The sequence below is a fragment of the Microcebus murinus genome, chromosome 1 (genome assembly GCF_040939455.1).
Source record: "Microcebus murinus isolate Inina chromosome 1, M.murinus_Inina_mat1.0, whole genome shotgun sequence".
In the NCBI taxonomy this organism is placed as follows: domain Eukaryota; kingdom Metazoa; phylum Chordata; class Mammalia; order Primates; family Cheirogaleidae; genus Microcebus; species Microcebus murinus.
The window spans coordinates 30,391,945-30,413,349 of NC_134104.1; the positions used below are offsets into that span (position 1 = coordinate 30,391,945).

Below are 21,405 nucleotides of genomic sequence, written 5' to 3' on the forward strand. Positions count from 1 at the left end.
TTAGTTGGCCAATTAATTTCTTTCTATTTTTATGGTAGAGACGGGGTCTCGCTCAGGCTGGTTTTGAACTCCTGACCTTGAGCAATCCGCCCGCCTCGGCCTCCCAGAGTGCTAGGATTACAGGCGTGAGCCACCGCGCCTGGCTAAATAGTTTTTTAAAAGAAAAATTGTTTAAAAATGTTTTAGAATTTAGCCTCTTTCTCTCTCTCCCTCCCTCTCTCTCTCTCTTTCTCTCTCACTCACACACACATACACATACACACACAAACAGCCACTATCACTTAGGAAAAAAGATATCCTTCTTTTTTGGAATGTGACATCAAAGTCCTCCAGATTATTTATTCATTTTAAAATCTTCTGTATTCTAAGAGTGTACATTGCTCAGACAATAGTCTTTGAGTATAAATAAGATAAGAAGCTAAGAGAGAAAGGAAAGGAAGGAAGGAAGGAAGGAAGGAAGGAAGGAAGGAAGGAAGGAAGGAAGGAAGGAAGGAAGGAAGGAAGGAAGGAAGGAAGGAAGGAAGGAAGGAAGGATGGAAGGAAGGAAGGAAGGGAGAGAGGGAGGGAGGGAGGGAAAGTGGGAGGGAGAAAGAAGATTCCTTTTATTTCTTTTGTCTGCTTATCACATCAGGAGACATGCATGAGTCAGAAGAACAATAAATGTTCTTCTGTTGAAAAAAAAACTATATGGAAGCTGGAGGAAAAGCCTTTGTTGGTCTAAAGAAAATAAGTTAGCTGAACAGACACTTAAGAAGTCTTCAGATTGGGTCTAATAAATACAGAGACTAGCCAATCTTGATAACTACTTAGGCCAGAAGAGAAGATGATAATGGGTCTAAATAATAGCATGAACAGCTTAAATTGTAGAAAAGAAGCAGTTAACAGTAAAGGTCACTGAACCATGAATTGGTTGCCAACTGTGATGTCTTCAGAGGTCTTTAAAAATGGGTCTTTATTTCCTTTTGGCCACAACAGTTTAGATTTAAGCCTGTTTGGCAAAGGAAGAGAGAAGTTGAATCTTAAAGTGCTTTCTCTACCATAATTTTAAGACTATGTACATTCAGAGGCATTTAATATTTACCAAATGTAATGACAGAATGCCACAGTATTTCTGTCTAAAATAATTTAAGTATTCTAAACTTCTAGAATGACTCTATAGATGCTTAGTTAAACAAATTTATCTGTGATAGGACCAATCTATTAACAAATATCAGAGAAAAGCAGCTTTCTTGATGGGCTAAAATGAAATAATTTTGACTATGAAATCTTTATGCTAATTCATAGATATTAGTTTTCATTGTAAGTAGCTAAATTCTAATGAATTCTTAAATTGATGTGATTTTTTTATTCTCATCTATAATGCCTTTTGAATGTAGAGCCCAATTAACAAATCTGACAGACTAGAATTGTAAATACCACATTCCAGAAGAATATGAATGGAGTGAGTTCCAATTTTTTTGGAATAAATACATTTTTATCATTTTTCTTAAAACAGAAAAAATTAAATTCTCAACCTATATTTGAACTGACAAAACCCAGTCACTAGTATGCTGGAAAAATTATATGCATAGATACTCATGAATGATAATATCTCTAACATTTAAAAAACTCTTAGGATATTTTAATACTAGGTTTGATTTCTTTTTGGGAAAAAGACTAAGTTTAATATAAAAGCCTGTCATTATGTCTTTCAATTTTTCAGACATAAAGATAGGGAGATGGGGGCAGGAGTGCATTTTTAGAATATACTTAATGGATACATAAAATACTATGAACTTTTGGCCTCCACTCAAATATCTCACATTATTCTGTAGAACAATGATTCTGAAGACATTTTGTTTGCTACCACTGGAGTAGGAAGAAAGGTGGAGGGAGGGAGCTACTGGCATCTAGTAGACAGAGGCCAGGGATACTGACAAACATCCTACAATACACAAGACAGCCCACTAAGGTAAAAAATTAACTGGCCCAAAATGTCAATAGTGCCAGGACTGAGAAATCTTGCTGTAGATTATCTATTCAATTTAAAGCTTATCAGAATATTAACAAATATTTATCCTCCCAATATATACGAAGTATTAATACCTTGCACAATGCCTGACATATTGTAGGTACACAGAAAAGGTTAGTACCCTTCCTCCTTTTCTTCCTCTTTTAAAAATGTCCCAATTTTACCCAAAAGCACAGTTATTAAATGTTGCTATTTACTTATTTGCCTTATTATTCCCATCAAGCAATCTGTGACAATGTGTATGCCACCACACGCAGGTGATCTCAGGATCATAATTTTGATGGTGATATTTTCTAGGTCAGTTTAGGGAATAGTCAGATACCTAGATCTTTCCTCTTCCTCCTTCTTAAAATACACAATACACTACCAAATTTCATAGTTTTTATTAATATTCTATAATTATTTCTCCATTCCATCCACCTCTTTCACCTCTATTGCCACCACTCTGTTCCAAGATATCCAACAGTGCTCACCTGAGCTACTATCTTACTTTATGCCATTTCGTATCTCACAATGAAGCCAGTTTTATTACAATAAAACTAATCTCATTATAGTATGTTTTTGCTTAAACTCCTTCAATATGGTCACATTGCTCTTAAAATAGAGAGTTAAATCCTTAACATGGTCTTGCTGTGTAATACTTAATGTCTTCTCTTACTCCCTCTTCTCTTCTATCTTCCTAGCTTAGCCCCATCAGTCATTTTTTGGTCCTTGAGTACACCATGCACCGTCTTATCTTCAGGTCTATTTATGCTGTACTCCAGGATCTTCCTTCACCTATTTAATTCCTACACACCCTTTAGATCTCAGCTCAAAAAAAAAAAAAATACTTCTACAAGAAGCTACCTCTAGAAACCAAATCATATCAGAATGCTACATATTCTCATAGCAACCTTAACTTTCCTCCTAGAGTACTTGTTATAGTTTAAAATTATACATTTGTGTGATTATTTTATAAATGTCTGTCTACCAAACTAGCCTCCATGTTCCATGACAGCAATTATTTTAACCATTTTATTTGCCATTATTTCTCCAGAACTTATCAAGGTAAGGATGTTAGTCATATTGAAAGGTTGAATAAATGACAGTGATGTTCCTATAGCTCAGTTGAAAGCACTTGCTCCTATAACTTTATGAATCCATCTTTCATATTCTACTGATACTGTGTAGATATTTGTGTATCTCTCTCTTCTTCACTAGGCTATAACAAGCTCTGTAAAGACAGGATCCATGTCTTATACATCTGTGCATTCTTCATAGTACCCACCATACAGTTTTGTAATTAGAAAGTATGCAAGAATTTGTTTATTTGAAAACTGGAATGCCTATTTCTAAATGGTATATTTCATGGAGACTCTAGAGTTTAGGCACATGATGGTTATAATGATAACATTACTCAACTGAAAGTTAAACAACTTTGGATCAAGATCCTCTCCAAAAGTAATCAAGTCTGTGATCCTGCATAAATTACATTAACTTCCTACATCTCAGTTTAATAACAAAAAGTCACTGATGTTAGGTAACTGTGTGTCAGATCATATATTAGAAATCTCCTCAGCAACTCTGTAAGGAAGAATTCAATGACCTGGTTTTGCAAGGGGAGGAAATCAAAGATGAAGTAACTCTCTTAAAGTCATCTGTCAGGTAAGAAAAGGAGGATTGGATTCAGGTCTCTCCAGCTCTTTGTTCTTTTTACTACAGCACATGACTTTTTTTGTTATTTTTAAGAGAAAGAGAGAGAGAAAAAAGAGTTAAATCTTAGTCTAACGTAATTTTGGTTCTGAAGTGTTTTGGTTCCATGATCTAAACAAAATAACTTTCAATAAGAAATGATTTATATGCACAATGGATATATTAGCATATTAAATAAACACAGATACATAATTATTCTTCTCATATATGGGCACATTTCATATAAAAAGGTTTTGGGGGGAAGGAAATGACTTATGCTATACTTGGTTTTCCCATAGAAACAATGCTAAAATATTCAATTCCATCTCTGAAAGTGATGTGATGCAACATTTTAGGACAATCACCGTAAATGTCAAGGGTAGTGTCAAAGTAAATGATTTGTAAGCCCTATTTATGTCTAACATTCAAAGTTTCAACAATCCAGCACAGAGCTATATGTTTATTCCCAAGAAACCTAAATTAGGCCAAAATTATTTATTATCAATTGTATTTAGTGATTAATTATATTTTGGGAGAGGAAAAAGCTTTAGAAAAAACACAAAAGCACGTCTCATCTCTTTACTAATGACCTAAAAAGTGCTTTTTGAAATGACTATTCCATCATCCACAAAACAACTTTTTAAAAGCAGCTTTGTAAAATGGGTTATCTATCAAGTTTAATTGTGCAATGGTCTAAATTTTCTCCTAATAACATTGACCACATAAAATAAATGTCCTAAAGCTAACTTTAACAACCATTTATAGATTTTCCTACCCTTATGAATCTGTTATAAAGCAATTACTCAGCTATATTTTGTCTTATATTTATTTTAGTATTTTCTGCAGGTGTGTTTATACTGGCACATTATTTATCAAGTCATAAGAGTAACAGTTTAAAAGCAAATTAAAATGCTCATGGTATTTTTTAAACCATTTTGCAAACTTTAGGTATGATATTATAAAATGTTAACTTCCAATTTATACAGAATCTTTTAAAAAAACTAAAATAGAAAGAATTACCTTATATTTTTAAATTATCAAAATAAGGCCAGCTGCTACACAATTGTAAAGTGTAACTATTTTAATGATGACCCTGATGTTTGTAATTTGCTGAAATGATTTGTGTATCTAAAACCCATGAATGCTGTTTAGCCTAATTATGAATGCTGTGTATATGTATCAAAATATTTAAAATAATGGCAAGCAAGTAATAAAAAGAATCAATATATATAGATGCATAAAAAGTCAAATTCTTAAATATCCTGCATATTTATTCTGTGTTTATCATAAGAAAAATGTATCCTTAGTGTACTTGGTCTACAATTATCCTCTTTACCATTATTCTCTTTTAAACAATAAAATATCTCAATCATTTTATGTTCAAACAGGTCTGGATAAAATACAGCATGTCAATGTGAATTAACTTAGAATTATTTTATATTGAATGATATGCGATTTGACAAAATCATTCTAAATCTTAAAATTATATGAGAGTGTTAGCAATAAACATTTTTAAATGAGCTATCTATCAATGACCCGGGCAAAAAGTAGTTTATTTCTCCAAGTTTCATTCAGAGGCTGAGTAATTTCAATTTTATAGATCCACACAACTCAATTATATATTTCTATGCTGATGCCATTATTTCAGAACGTTGGTTGCTAAACACAATTTTTCAGTTATACATCTAGATGACTGGCCTATGAGAAAACCTTACCTACTGTTATGTAGATAAATAAGTCGAAGTAAAGCTCAAACCATAATGGAAGGCTTATGATGTGCTACTTACTAGCATGGTGCTGTGTCATTATTTGCCACAGAATCATCTCATGTACCAATTATTTCTCGTACCAGACTGCTCTACTTATTTCATTTAATATTTGCCTAGTGCACACATTAAGAGAGTGTTTCAGATTCTCTGTAGGAAGGCCATGTCGTGAATGCTTTTCCTTTTGATTAATTTTTATGATTTATATCAGTTTGTTGGAAATAACTGAAAGCAACCCAAAACCTTTATGCGGGAATGAAAGAAATCTAAGAGAATGTCACATCTTTAGCAATCGCTAGGGTTAGAATGGCTATTTCTTTAAGCTTCAAGAACACAAGAAGTCCTTTACTTTAAGCCTCCTGGAAAAAAAAAAAGGCAAAGAAACATAGGCCAAAATTCTGCTGGGTCTCAATCAAATCAAATAGCATAAAAAACCAGCAGGCGTGGTGCTCAGCATCCTGTTTACACCACTGGATCAGAGCAGTTAGGAGAGGGAGCTATTCTCACAAATCATTCTCTTGTTAAATTCTGCAGTGGGACTTCATTAAACCTCTTGTCTTGGCTGATGGCATTTTACTTTCAGCCTGCTAACAAAGAGCTCAGTTGGCAATACTGATTCTTTAAAAGTTTCTGTAAACATATTGTCTTTTTTAGGTTTTCTTTTTACAATCACAAATCTTTTATCCTCATCAGCCTCTGTAGTCTTCAGTTGAATTTTTTCTTTTTCTTTTTTTTTTTTCTTTCTTTCTTTCTTTCTTTTTTTTTTTTTTTTCGAGACAGAGTCTCACTTTGTTGCCCAGGCTAGAGTGAGTGCCATGGCGTCAGTCTACCTCACAGCAACCTCAAACTCCTGGGCTCAAGCAATCCTGCTGCCTCAGCCTCCCGAGTAGCTGGAACTACAGACATGCACCACAATGCCCGGCTAATTTTTTCTATATATATTAGTTGGCCAATTAATTTCTTTCTATTTATAGTAGAGACGGGGGTCTTGCTCTTGCTCAGGCTGGTTTTGAACTCCTGACCTTCAGCAATCGCCCGCCTCGGCCTCCCAGAGAGCTAGGATTACAGGCGTGAGCCACTGTGCCTGGCCAGTTGAATTTTTTCAAATCATTATTTTACCTACAAATAAAAACAGGAAGAGGAAGAAGAAGAGAAGGAGGAGGAGGAAAAGTAAGAGGAGGATGAAGAGGAAGAGGAGAAGCAGCAGCAGCAGCAACACTTGCAAAAAACAACAAATTTTGTAAGGGTAGCATTTTTAATAAGACTCTTGAGTTCAGTATTAAGAGCAGCCATATATACAGAAGGTGGTAAATATACATTCTCCCCAACCCCTGCAGCACTATTTACTGTGGCACTGTTGACTTTACTGGGCTTCTGTGGATTACTGCCACACGCCATTAAAAATCATTCCCCAAAGAATCAGTCTACTATGTCTTGTCAGAGCCTGGCAAATGCGTCACACACATATCAAGGTTCTTAAAGCCATCAAGTTAAGCTTTGGAGGTCTCATAATATGTGTTTCATCAAAATGTTGATGAACTCACAGTTCTTGACCAGGATCTTGGATTATAGTAAACCTAACTTGAACCTGCAAAAAGGCCTCTTGACACTATTAATTTTGGCTTTGACTCAAATAACAACGTTAATGGTCAGAAACAATGCACTATTATGCCACCAGCTTTTCTCAAATCAGCAATTTAAGAAAACTGTTCCACCAAATGATTTAAATGAAGTCTACATCAAAGAAAGGAAATTCAGAACTGAAGGGCCCAGTTTTTTCTCTCATTACTTCTTTTATGCCTGGCTATCATATGAGCTCAAAAAAGTCATATGATTCTTACACGAAGATCTCATATGCTGATAGAAAGTTAAACATAGTGAGCCCTATTGATGGAAACAACGAATTTAAAAAGTAGGCCTTCTTCCTCTACTGTTTGTTTTTAAATGCATGTTTTAAAAGTTTATCCCCTACCCCTGGCAATAAAATCTGCCATAAGCTATATTGTTTTAGTTTTACCTAAAATTTTAATGTTACATTCTGAAATAATTATATAATGGTCCATTAAAAAAGCCACACATGCACACATCATGTTACATTAATACAATTAACATGTATCTCGATTATTTTCAAAGTTATTATTTTACATGTTAGAAAATGGTCAAATGCACTGATGTACATTTCTTTGAATAGATTATGCCTTCTGATCTATCTTTATCTTTTCAAGACTAAATTATATTGAAGTTATTGCTGAAGACAATCTATCCCAATGAAGTTTTATTTTCAGTTAATTAAATTGTTTCAATGTATGGACTATATTTATGGAATAAGCAGTGAAGAGATTCAATATTATTCATGCTATCAGGAAATTTAGCAGCATGGAACATACCAATAAGGATAATAATTATGTTAAAGCCAAGAGGAATTATGTTAATGATGAATCTGTTTAATCAAAAAAGTGAATTTATTATTTGAGTCTCAAATGCATATTACGTGCACAAAATTGACACAAGCAAAAATATTTTTAAGTAAATGCACAATTTTTATTATACTTTACTTATTCACTGTTATCCAAAGCAACTAAAATAAATATTAACATTTTTAGAGCTTTGATACTATTTATTGAAAAATATTTCTTGTATATCTATGTAAAGCATTTTGGTAGATGCACACAACTCATACCTTAATCTTTTCATACAGCTAATGACAGGTAGTTAAGCATACCAAAGATACATGAAATAATGATTCTGACACATGGAAGACACATCACTAAAATGATTATTTAAATGATTCACGCAATGTGCTAAGCATTTCATGTTCATCAACTCATAAATATCGACAACAATTCTATGAAACAAGCATTTTCACCTCTATTTTACTGATGAGAAATCTGAGACTGAGAAATTTAATAACTTGCATATTCAGTATTTAAATCCAAGTGTGTCTGTCAGAAAAGGCTGTGCTAATTAACTTCTGCCCTGTAGAATGTTTCCTAACAGCAGGGGGAAAAAGATGTCTTCTAAACCACTTTCCAAAAATTTTAAATCTCTATGGACAAAATAACAATTACCACAATTTGATGGATTTTAAATTCTGTTTTGAAAGAAGCTTACAAGAAAAACAACCATAACAACAATGACAATTGTGTCTACATAAGCACTCCATAATCCACAACCCACTTTTATGGAAATTTAATAATTTTATTAATTATCTTAATTTATCTTCCCATCAGCTCATTGATATTTATATTACATGTACACTGATTTTTTTTTAACAGGTAATAACAATGAATCTCAGAGAAGTTAGGTGACTTGCCCAGGATCCCACAACTGGTATATCTCAGGGCCAGTAATTAATTCATTCACATAGAAAGTGTTACACAGAGTATGAAGGTTGTTGTGATGGTTACTTGTATGTGTAAACTTGACTGGGCTAAAGGATACCCAGATAACTGGTACAGTATTATTTCTGGGTGTGTCTATGAGGGTGTTTCCAGGAGAGATTAGCATTTGGTTCAGTGGTGAAGAAAATCTGCCCTCACCAATGTGGGGAGACATCAACCTATTGAGGGTCTAGATAGAAGAAGAGGCAGAAGAAGGGCAAATATGCTCTTTACTCTGGAGCTGGGACTTCCATCTTCTCCTGCCCTCAGACGTCAGTACTCCAGCTTCTCAGGCCTTTCCACTTGGACTGAGTCATACCACCTCCTTTCCTGTTTCTCCAGCTTGCAGATGGCAGATGGTGGGACTTCTCAGCCCTCATAATCGAGTAAGCCAATTCCCACAATAAATTCCCTCTTGTGTCCCTATACATAGCCTATTGGGTCGGTTTCTCTGGAGGACTCTGACTAAAATGGATGCCTCCAAGACTGCAGTAAACGAGACTCAGAAGGCAAAGTAAACAAAGGGTGCACCCGAGGAACTCATAGTCAAGCAGTACAGATGTCGAAGTGCCATAAGGGCATGAAGATCATGTAAAATGGGTACACAAATAGGTGATACCTAACCCACACTGAGATGGGGAGTGTCTGGAAAGCTTGCTGGAGGATGCTTATCTGAGCTGAGACTGAGGATAAGAGTAATTAGCAAGCAGAAGAGGGGGCAAGTAGGGGTGGAGTATTTTAGACCAAGGAGCCAACATAATGAAAAGCTACGAGCTAAGCTACATGGTGGTACATGCATGTAAAAACATAGAAATACAGCACACAAGACTGAAGTGAGTAGCAAGACAGGAGGCAAACATCAACAAAAATATTTTGCATTTTGTCCTGGAGAGATGAGAAGCATGACAACATTTTATGGAAGAAATTAATATAATTAGAATTGTGTTTTAGGTAGATGGATCTGTTGTATGGAGAATGAATTCTATGGGACAAGATGGAGGTGAGGAAACTCATTAGAGGTTAACAGTTTCACTGAGAGATGATAAAGGCTGAATTAGCACAATGGTAAGAAGGTAAGAGAGGTAAGAGTTGAGGACTATTTAAAAGGCAAAGTAAGTAGGATTTTGTTGGGATTGATTAGGAGTAAGGCATGAAAAAAATAGGCGAGTAAAGGATAGTTAATCTGTCTACTAGCTGTGTCTCTGCAGGTTGCATTACCAACCACTGACATGGAGAATAAGAGAGAATTCAGCTTCTGACACCTAGTCTACTCTTATTTTCACTTCATCACTATTATTAGTATGTGAATTAATACTTACAGTCTGGGTTAGTAGAAACTCAAAAAGCTTAGATAAACCTCTGACAGCTGCTTCTTGTTTTACTGAAAGTTATAATTGCTTTTCAATTCTTAGTTCATCGGGACACTAAATAGGGGTCAATCATAAACTGTAGCACCCTAGATATTTCAGCATAATTTCTGAAGTATGGAGTTTACTAGCAAAAAGGAGAGATCCTCTAAGAAACATCCCATTAGTAGCAATTAAGTCAGCCAAAAGACAGCACAGGTCTTTTTTTCTACATCTGTGTCTCCCTTGTTTCATGTCAATCTTATACTTTAAGGCTCAGCCTTCAAGAAGCTGTCACTGGCTAATCAATCCTAATGAGAAAAGTGTTATGCTCCTTCATTGCATAGTTGGCATAAATACTTATGGGAAGCATCAGACAAAATAACAATTCTACAGAATAAGATAATAGAATGTGCATCCCTTTGATATTTCATTTTAATATTCCTATTGTATATCAACAATAAATCTAAAGAGATAGCAACATAATTCATGATATACTATTTTACAGTTACAAAAAAAAACAGGTGATGAAATTGAGAGACAGGAGTAATTTCCTGCCAAGGGAAGAAAAATGTACAAAAATATACTTATGGGAGAAGACCTGGTATCTCACTGATATCCCATTCATCTGATAACAGAACATCACCTGATTTGGCAACATTTGGCACCTGCCTTCTTTTAACAGAGCTGTGGCAGAAAGGGCAGAAAATCAACTGTTTCTTGAGTTTCAAAGAATGACTAGTAGTGGAGTATGAACTGAGATCTAGATGTATAGCTTCCTGTGTCTCACCAGCCCAGCGCTCAGGCCTCAAGGGAAATGAGGACTAAATGTCTTTTAGTTCCTATTGTAAGAGAGAAACAAAAATGGGATTGGATTTTCCTAATGGTTCAACTCAGGGAGATAAAAGGTGATTGCTTGGGAAATGGCTGGTGTATAGAAATCAGTTTTCAGTTCAGTTACCTGTGACTGATGGGACACAGTGATGGGAACACGATCGCACTGGTGATAGTCACAAATATACGTTGGAAATGAAATTGTGACAGTAAGAGGAGCTGGTTTATCTCTGAAGTCGCAAGGGGAGTGGAAAGATTAATAATGCCATCTAGTTTGCCCTGTTTAAGCAATGAGTATCACTGAAGCAAAGAATCATATGAAATCTAAGAAGTCGAGGACAAATTCAGAAATTAGAAAAACTATTATATTCTGTGAATTAATACTTACAGTCTGGGTTAGTAGAAACTTAAAAGCTTACACAAACCTCTGACAGCTGCTTCTTGTTTTACTGAAAGTTATAATTGCTTTTCAATTCTTAGTTCATCGGGACACTAAATAGGGGTCACTAAATATTAAAGACTAAACTATTAAACTAAATATTACTAAATATTAAACTAAATATTAAAGTTTAAACTATATTCTATATGGCTTTATTGTCTTCCTTCTGGGCTAGTGTTTCTCAAATATGGAATGACTTTAAAAGCCATCGCATGATTGTGTTAAAAAATAATTTATACATTTCATAGGGTTTGTTAATATTACAATATTTAATAAATAAAATTATTTCTCTTTATTTTTTCAAGTATTTTGAAGCTGCATCCACCATGCTTTTTCTAAAGTCTACCTTCAACCAAAGGAAAAAACCACTCTGTTCTTTAATTAACCATGAATTATTTCAAAAATAAAACCAGGTAAAATAAGTTGACTAGCGTCTGATTCTAAGAAGAACCTCAAGGCCCACCTGGTAAGCATCTAATAAAGTCTTAATGGGTTTAGAATAAGATAGTAAAATAACATGAAAACAAACGTGCGACCACTCTCAAACACCAAGGGGAGGCATAAATTTTAGCAGTTTCAATGACACACTGTTTAAAAACTTGGCAGGGAGCCTCTATGCATCTATTTTGTTCTGGTTAGATTTTATATTTTATAGGTATGTCACAACCTATAAAATTGTTATAAATACCACAATATATATCCTTTTCCTTAAAAGATGGGGGTCATTATACAATATGAAACACCAGTTCAGAGAATAATCCACTCCTATTAAGACAGAGCCAGCAATCCTAATGCTTGTCCAACTAAGACATTAACATTCAAATATAACTACGTAATAAATCAAAATTAAGGTGACATGTCTTTTAAAAGATGATTTTTGTTTGTGTAGTTTAGATTCACAAAGAGAATTTTTGAGAAGGTGTGTAGATGTTATACATATGGGGGAAAATAGTAATGCAGACAAATACTAAGTATAAATTATAACAACAGTGATGGTTTAAATTTATAGACAATTAAACTTTGATTAGTCCAGAAAATGATTTAATATCAGGTTCAGGTTAACTGAATTTTCTGGCTAACTGGAAATTTAGCAAAAAAACCTTTCTTCTGTAATTACTCCAAAATAGCATTTTTTATTGGTCATGTAATAAACATTAATTATTCTTCAATAGATCAAATTACTGCAGAGCCTTTGAATCTGACAATTACTTATTCTAACAATTAATTTCAATGATAAACCAAAATTGACATGCAAATTAAAAGAAATCAAGATACTCTTTTTTCATTGCCTAAATATTTGTAGAGCTTAGAAGACATGTATTTTTAATTCAAAACTTTCTAATGTCACCAAATTTTATTACAAGTTACCTTTTTTCCAAGTAAAATAAAATCTTTTAAATTTTAAATAATTAATATCTTGATTTAAAATTATTATTAGTTTTTTGAGACAGGGTCTTGCTCTGCTACTGAGGATAAGGTGCAGTGGTGTCATCATAGCTCTGCAACATCAAGCTCCTGGACTCAAAAATCCTCCTGCCTCAGCCTTCCATGTAGCTGGGACTACAGGCACACACCACCACCATGATGCTAATTTTTCTAATTTATTTTTTGGATAGAGACAGAGTGTCACTCTTGCTCAGGCTGTTCTTGAACACCTGGTCTCAAGCCATCCTCCTGCATAGGCCTCCCAAAGTGCTAGAATTAAAAGATGTGATCCTTGTCCAGCCTCTGATTCAAAATTCTGATTTGACTTCAACACTCTGCTGCCCAACACTGGTTGGATTACTCAATCCAACCAGGTGTGGTATGGGGTTTAGTGGTACAATGACTTGCTGTTAACAGAGTATGACTTTGTATTTCACTCGTGTTTTGAAGAGGTTAATTGCAGCTTCCAAGTGGTCATGAAGGAGATTAAGCAGCCTTTGAGGATATTTGCTTATGGATAGTATTACTAGTTTCAGTATGAATTGTGAGAAAACACTGCTATTTTATAAAGAGATAAACTGAGGTACTGAGAATCTTAAAAAATGGAAGATAATCATTCTTAGAGGTAATGGAATGAGAATTGTGGTCAAATACCCCCTTCTAAATATTTTCCTGTAATGATAACACTCCATTGCACATGAAATACAATCTTTTTGAATAATCTTTATTCCCAAATGGTCATAACTTTCATTCATTTATCTAGTTATTTTATAAAACTTCAACATTTATCTAGCATTAGTTTGATGGCACTGGCACATCCAATACAGATTTTTTAAAATGAAAATGTAATGTTTTATATTTGAGAAAAGTTTTTAATAATTTGTTACATAATACTTTGTTACAACTATATTAGTACTTTAGATTTCTCATTTACAATAGCAGAAGAAGAGTTATGTCTCTGGAATTATCTAAAAACTACTATACTTCTTACTAAATAATTAACATTAAAATTAAGCAATAAAGCTATCAATAATAATACTCATGAGTATAGTGCTCCTTATTTACAAACCATTTACTCTGTAACAGACAATATGTTAAATATTTTATAACTATATATAATTTAATCCTTATAAAAATGCTGTGAGGTTGGCATTACTATATACATTTTACATGTTGGGCAACTGAACCTTAGGAAGCTTAAATAAACTCTTCTAGGTTGTATAATGGTAAAAACAGAAGAAGGATTCATCTAAATTCTGTCTGACTTTTATGTCCATGCTCTTAGCAACACCATTCTTTGTAGCACACTTCTAGCTCTTATAAGTCACAAACTATAAAGAAACTTTTTAAAGCTCTTTGTTCTTTCAATCAGTTATTCATCAAATAATTCCTCATTCTTGACATTCATGAACTTGATTGTCTAAAAACAAAAATAAAAACAGATTTCTATGCCCCAATCAGATCTCCTAAATTGGATTCTCTAGAAGTCATGCTTGATAATCTGTATATTTAACAAGTAAGAAGGTCAGTTTAAGAAGCTCTGTTTAGCCCCAGGTTTTACTCTGCTCCTTTTTTTTTCACTGTAAGTACATTTTATTGTATTTATTTAAGGTATACAACATGATGTTGAGAGATACAAGTAGATAGTAAAATGGTTACTACTTTGTTCCCATTGCAAACATAGATCCTCAGGTACCATCAGTCACGCATGGCAATCTCTTCAAATTTGATACGAAGGAGCTTACTGTTAGCACCCAGGATCAAAGCCACCAAAAGCTGGGCTTAAGTTTCCCCTCAGATGTACCTGTGCTCTTTCTACCACTGAAATAGAAGTTTGGAATGCATATTCATATTTCAAAATTTAATAAGCATTTATTAGTTAAAGTGCCTATTAAATGTCCAGTACCATGCTAAGCACTGTGAATAGTACACAAGTAGAAAAATCTAAGGAAAACTCTAGAGTCAAGAGAGGAATATTTGAGTAGAGTCTACAAAGTAGGGTCTACGAAGGAACAAAATGTGGGATTTCAAGAAGAAAATAAAAATAAATAAATAAATAATTTCCCAATCAGCATTCTTTTTAAGATGTTAGAATTAATAACATCTGTAACGGGGATGAACATCAAATAGTCACCCTTATCTAAAGTAATTTTTTCCTCATAACTTCTACCTGCAGTACAGGGTTTGGTTGCCTTAACATTAAGACAAATTAAATACCTCCAAATTAAATACCCATTCATTGTATGAGGGGTGAGGGAGAGGAAGATTATTTTTAAGCTCATACTGACTCCCACAGTGTCTTTTAAAAATGAACTACCATAAATCAAAGAAAGAAAAAAACAATTACACTACTGAATTTCTTATTGCAATTGTTTCCTGATACCAAGTGGATTCATTTCTTATTAGTTTCCTTTGTAGTAAGTAGTATTCAGTCTCAAAGGAAGAAAAAAGACATAACTTCTCAGGTTTCCTTTGAGTGTTTTTTTCTTAGTAATCTTTTGCAGTTGGGAATCATGTTACTCTCTTTAACATACTGTGTTTATTATTTTAGCATGTTAAAGATGTTTTAACAGTGATGTTAATAAGTATATTTTGTTTTAATATTGAAAAAAAAATATATTCTCAACCATACACAGATCTTTCATAAGTTTATAGAAAACTCAATGCAATTGAAATGAGAACTTCTAAATTCATCGCGTATTTTCTGGATTTGATCATTTGTACCCAATTTCCATTGAAATTCAGCCTTAGGGAGAAAGAATTCCATATGGAAAACTTAAGGACTGAATGAGGTTTGGAACCGAGTTTAAAATTGCGGGAAGACTCCCACTGCTTCATTTGACTAGCTTAAAAAAAAAAAGAAAAGGAAAAGAAAAAAATGTAGGAAGAAACTCTATTTTTATTTCAATGTCTACTGTATACACAGCAGAATGGCTATTATTTATAAAAAGCATCAGGCTGCTGAGGTAAAACACTTTTGAAACATAAAGCGAAACACATTTCCCTGACTAATGTGATAGGCAATCACCCTCTCTGTCATGATTGCCCGGAGATAGACACACCTTTTCATGTCTTTGTATTCATCCTGGCAACTTTCACTCCCTCCGGAGGGCTTTTGAACTTGGATTTGACACCTCTTAAATTTATGCTTTCTCTAAATGTGAAGAGGTTTTCTTTTCTTACTGTTTTAGCCTTCCTTGGAGTTCAAGTCTAACTTAGATTAAAGAGAAGTAGTCTTGGCCCTTAGAAATTCAATGTTTGTTCTTGATCTTTTTTTTTTCCTTTTGTTTTTATGAGGTTGAGCTAAAAACCCCAAAGTGGGACATAATGGCTTTAGAGACAGGAAGGAAATATTCTTTATTCTTTTTTACTAGTGTAAAAAGCCCACAAGGCTCTTTTGTAGAAAGCCCACAGTAGAAGTACTCCTTCAAAAGCCATCTTTTTTTTCTTAATAGCCTTAGAAGAGACAGTGTTCAGAAAAGATGACAGCATCAAGTGTTGCTAATGTTAGACCCAGAAACAAGCTAAGTGATTTATGGCTAAAACCCCTATTTACTATTTATACTTGTCAAAATAGAGATTTTTTTTCCCACCAATAAAATGTTTTTTAAAGGTCATTGCCTGTGAAATTCCACAATAAACAATTTGTCTCCCAAAATGAAAAAAAATAGGAGAAAGTTCTGAGACAGGATATAGTTAGAAATAATCAGGGTGACATCATGAAGAAAGGAAAAATGGGATTATGAGAATGAAAAACATTTGGATTACAGATACAAAGATAGGAAAGAACCATTTCTGCATATCAGCTTAAGACTAACTTTCAAAAACCTTGTAGCCATAGAACATGGTGTCCACTTGGGCTCCTATAATACTGAATAATAAATCTTTATCAAAATTATCCAAGTATAAATGCAGTTCATTCATTCAGCAAGCATTTATTGAGTATCTGTTATGTTACAGGCACTGTGCGCAAAGAAAAAAAAATTGCAAAGTCCCTACTCTATGGATAGATCTCACATTCTAGAAGGGAACAGAATCTTCCCAGTTTTGTGTTATAAATTGTACAGACCCTTGAAAGTGAATAATATAAAGTAATGAAGGATGTGTTTTCCTTCAAAAATAAAGTTTTTAGGGCAAAAGTTGTCATTTAATCAAAAGATTAGAAGGGCTCTATGTTTGAAGACCCAGAGATTAAAGCACATTCTCTTCTTTTTCTTGACCAAGATAGAACTCTCCATACTTTTGAAAATTTAATTCAGTTTCCTGTAACAAACACAAAGCTCTCACAGGAAAACTGATACGTTTTCTTTAAATATATTTGAAATAAATTACGTAGAGCAATGTTTAAAGTCTATATTTAATATAAGCTAATAAATAATGTTTTCCTCAAATATCATTATATTTCATATAATAAAACAACCACAACAAAGAGTTCTCCAATGCCTACCTTGAACAGTCAGAGTGGCAGAAGCTTCAGCTTTTCCAACCATATTTTCTGCAACACAAGTATATGATCCCATGTCACCAGCCATCACCTTCCGAATTTTCAAGGTATGATCATCTCGGATTTCATATCTAATAAGATAACAAAAGAAAGCATATTTAAGCAACTTTCTAACTGAAAGATCTCATCATTACAGACATGATGCTTCTAGGGTTCAAATCACATGCAACATTCTCTTCAGAAAATTTAAAACAGTGTAAAATGTGGCATTCCTCTAAGTCAGCAAGCAAAACAAAAAGACTTATTTTGCGTTTACATGAGCTAACATGTTAAACCACTTTCTAAAAGAACATTTTTGGATAAAGTTGCCACTTATCACATATTTCCTCAAGCTACTGTGCTCACACTAAAATTCAAAGATAGTGACCATTAATTAAATTCTTATTATATGCCAGACTTTTAAATGTTTTATAAATTTTATCTTTTTAATTCTCATAATGATTGTATGAAGTAAACATTAAGCTTGCATCCATTTTGTAGATGAGAAAACTGAGGCATAGGAAGGTCAGGTAACTTGGCCTTGGTCCTCAGCTAGTGTAGTGGCAGAGTCAAAATTTGAACCCAGTCTCATTCTAGAGTTCACCTTCCTTGTTTCATCCTCCCTACCCTACCTAAATGTTGGGTCTCTCCTAAAGTTTATCTTTAATTCTCTTTTCCTCTACATGATCTCCCTGAGTTTTGTTATCTATTATAGTTTATATATTGATCTACCACACAAACATTTTTAACCCTTATTTCACCTAAGTTATAAATTCAGATTCCTAATAATTAGCCATTGCATCCCATAGGCACCTACTATTTATTATGTTAAATTAACCTTTCTTTTCTTACCCTAACAAAAACCAACTCCTTTTCCTAAAACAACCTACCCATTTTCCTTCACCAGTTCTCTGTATCTAATATGCCATCCAATTTGTCAATTTAGTCTCAGGAATTTCTCTCAACTATAGAGCTCTGTCTCCAGTTCATCTCCCATCTCTTATCTGGACAAGCACAAAAATAATATCCCCTGCCCCTAGCCTCTCCCTACCATAATGTATCATCCAGAGTGCTAATAAAATTATGTTTTCTAAAGAGTAATCCTTTTCATACTAACCCCTCTTGACTCATCAACATGCATGCAATATGATTTGAAATTCTTTATTACATAACGGCCCAAGTAATTCAGCCTCAGTATTTCCAACCTGATATCCCATAACTCCTCACCACATACCTTATGTGATAGCCTTGATAACCTTTCCATTATTTAATATATATGATGTTCTTTCTTATATTTATGCCTATGGTGTGATGTCCCTTTTCCTGGAATACTCTTCTTTCTTGTTTATGAAATTGATACATATTTTTCAAGACATTGCCTATGTGTTATGTTCCTTTGAGAACTCTCTCCCAATTTTCTTTCCCTGTGCTGTCACAAGTGTACCTTTATGTGACAAAAGGACTTGATAATGTTATTCTGTATCTGTCAATATATATTCCTTTTGTGAGCTCCCAGAGAGCAAAAACTATGTCTAAGCCACTGCTGTAATCCTAACACCTAGCAGAAGCTCAACACATATTTGCTGAATGAATGAAAACACTAGATAAGACAGACCTCTGACAATACCTGAAGGCTTTACTTTATTGCCTCATTCCCTAAGGCTCCCTAATTCCAGTGTCTCTGCTCCTGGACAATTTAAGGACTTGACAGATATCAAGAAACTCTGACCTCTTCTACTTTTCCCTGGTGATATTGTAGCTAAGGAAAAGGAAGCCCAAATTTTAATTGGCTCACACTCATGTCTTTAATGCTGTAACTTTCTTCTCTTTCCTATCTACTGCTATACAAAAAATTGGTATTAACTATGATATGGCTGAACAGAAGAGAAACCTGCTTAAGAAATACCACATTTTATAAGAGTTCCTTGTATAGGCCAGGGTCATGAATGTATAGCTTTTATCTGAAAACCTCAGAGAAAGCATGACAACCTCCTGGTTCAAATTATCTCTAGTATTATAACTGGACCCTGATGAAGGAGTCTAGAGTAGACTATTCTAATGGCACACATGGGAATAGTGATCAGATGAGAAGTGTAGAAATGAGGAGTTGATGAATTATAACACATCGTTACATTCTGATCTGTACCTGGATTTGGGCAGCTCTCCATCATCTTTCCTCCATCGTACTGTAGGCACAGGGTCACCTCGGGCCTCACATTTGAATTCTGCACTGTCGTCCACAGTTACTGCCAAGTTACTGGGTCTCTTCACAAATGATGGTCTCTCTAAAATTAGAAGGAGCAGTCTCAAGATAAAATAAATGATGAACAAACTGGAAGACATGTTCAGTAAGAGTAGATCTATAATTTAAAATATGACTGAGAAAATTATTCCACACCGTTCCTTACTTCTAGGAGCTTCTCACTAGGTTTGGTACTTCCTCCAAATCCTCCTCCCACATCTTTGGCTACTTTTTATCAGGTTGCTTTACTGATTCCTTCTCTCCTCTTTGTACTCCCCCAAATATTGGTTTACCAATATTTCTTTTGCCTTGTATAAGGCTCATTTGAACTTGGTATGAAGGTCATTTCTTTCTCCCTTGTATAAACAAACAAAATAATGAGATATATTTTACAGTAAGCAGACTAAAGAAAATTGCACTTACCTAAAACAGTTAGTTCTGCTACTTCACTTTCACGTTCCCCAACCATGTTGGTACCAACACAAACATATTTGCCAGCATCACTTTTACGGGTGTAAGTAATCATGAGCTTTCCTCCTCGTATCTTAAAGAAAAAATTCACATGAACACTATTAAAATTGCTTTAGTTGTGTTTATATGACAGACATCTTCATAAGTGAAGATTACATTCTAAGTATATATGAAAAAGCTGATGTGTAGTATTTGCTATATTTTTAGGTAGTAATATTAAACAGAATTAACTCCAAGGGTACAATATAAAAGAAAAAAAACATTACTTATATTTCTTGTAAAGTTATTATATTGTGTATAACTAGATATTTGTGTTTCCAAATAAGCCAAGTTCTTTGACATTATTTAGTTAAATGAAAACCACAAAAATTGCTTGAATAAGTTAGTTAAGAAGTGGAAAAAAGAAAAAGAAAGTCTTAATACCATATAATTAATATATAAATACATATCAGATATAAGTGATTTCAAGAAAATGTAATCTACATTATGAGATATGAAAATAAAAATTTCTCTAATTACTTAATTCCAGAATTGCTCTACAGGAATGTATCGTAAATGCCAAAACATAGTATAACTTGCCATTTCCTAAAAAACATAGATGTTGCTGCCTCCCAAGCAGATTCTTAGAGCCTTAGGAGGGAGAAACTGAACAGATCCCAATAAATCATCTGGAAAGTCACATTCAAATACATACTTAAACATTTAATTAATTGAATGAATTAATTACAAATGTAAACAGACATACAGTGTAAGAAGTAGACTGAAAGTAAACATAAATTAACATGGATGTGGAAATTGGACTATCCTTACTTAATTTAATATATTTTTGGTTGAGAGTTGAGTTCAGTTATCCATGAATATCTATAAAGTCCTGAACTTAGAGAGGGCTTGTCAGGAAAAACTTCTAGAATGTTTATTCATGGAGGTTTTGAACTCCCAGTCATTTTGCACAGCATACTAATCAGACAAAGAGGAAAAAAGGAAGGAAGGAAGGAAGGAAGGAAGGAAGGAAGGAAGGAAGGAAGGAAGGAAGGAAGGAAGGAAGGAAGGAAGGAAGGAAGGGAGGGAGGGAGGGAGGGAGGGAGGGAGGGAGGGAGGGAGGGAGGGAGGGAGGGAGGGAGGGAGGGAGGGAAGATTCAAACAAAATTAGACACTATGGAGTTCATTGAAACTACTACTTTATAAAGGTGGGGGTCACACTGTTTCAGAATGCCTAAATTGCTTTACTTCAACCCACACTAGATGCCCACACTAGATATTCCAGCCAAGTTTTTTTCTTTTTCTTTCAGAGACAAGTTCTGGAATCAGTGGTGCTATCACAGCTCACAACAGCCTCA

General features: G+C 34.1%; 1 protein-coding gene across 5 annotated transcripts in view; it reads right to left on the bottom strand.

Annotated features, from left to right (window-relative positions):
• ROBO1 (roundabout guidance receptor 1) overlaps positions 1-21,405 on the bottom strand; it is a 1,079,496-nt gene that overhangs the window by 97,689 nt on the left and 960,402 nt on the right. For all 5 annotated transcript variants that reach the window (XM_020284809.2, XM_076000874.1, XM_012737156.3 and 2 more), the window contains 3 exons: positions 20,021-20,141; positions 19,502-19,640; positions 17,320-17,447 (listed from right to left, as the gene is read on the bottom strand). In XM_020284809.2, the coding sequence (XP_020140398.2) occupies positions 17,320-17,447; positions 19,502-19,640; positions 20,021-20,141 (388 nt within the window). The remainder of the gene's footprint in view (positions 1-17,319; positions 17,448-19,501; positions 19,641-20,020; positions 20,142-21,405) is intronic.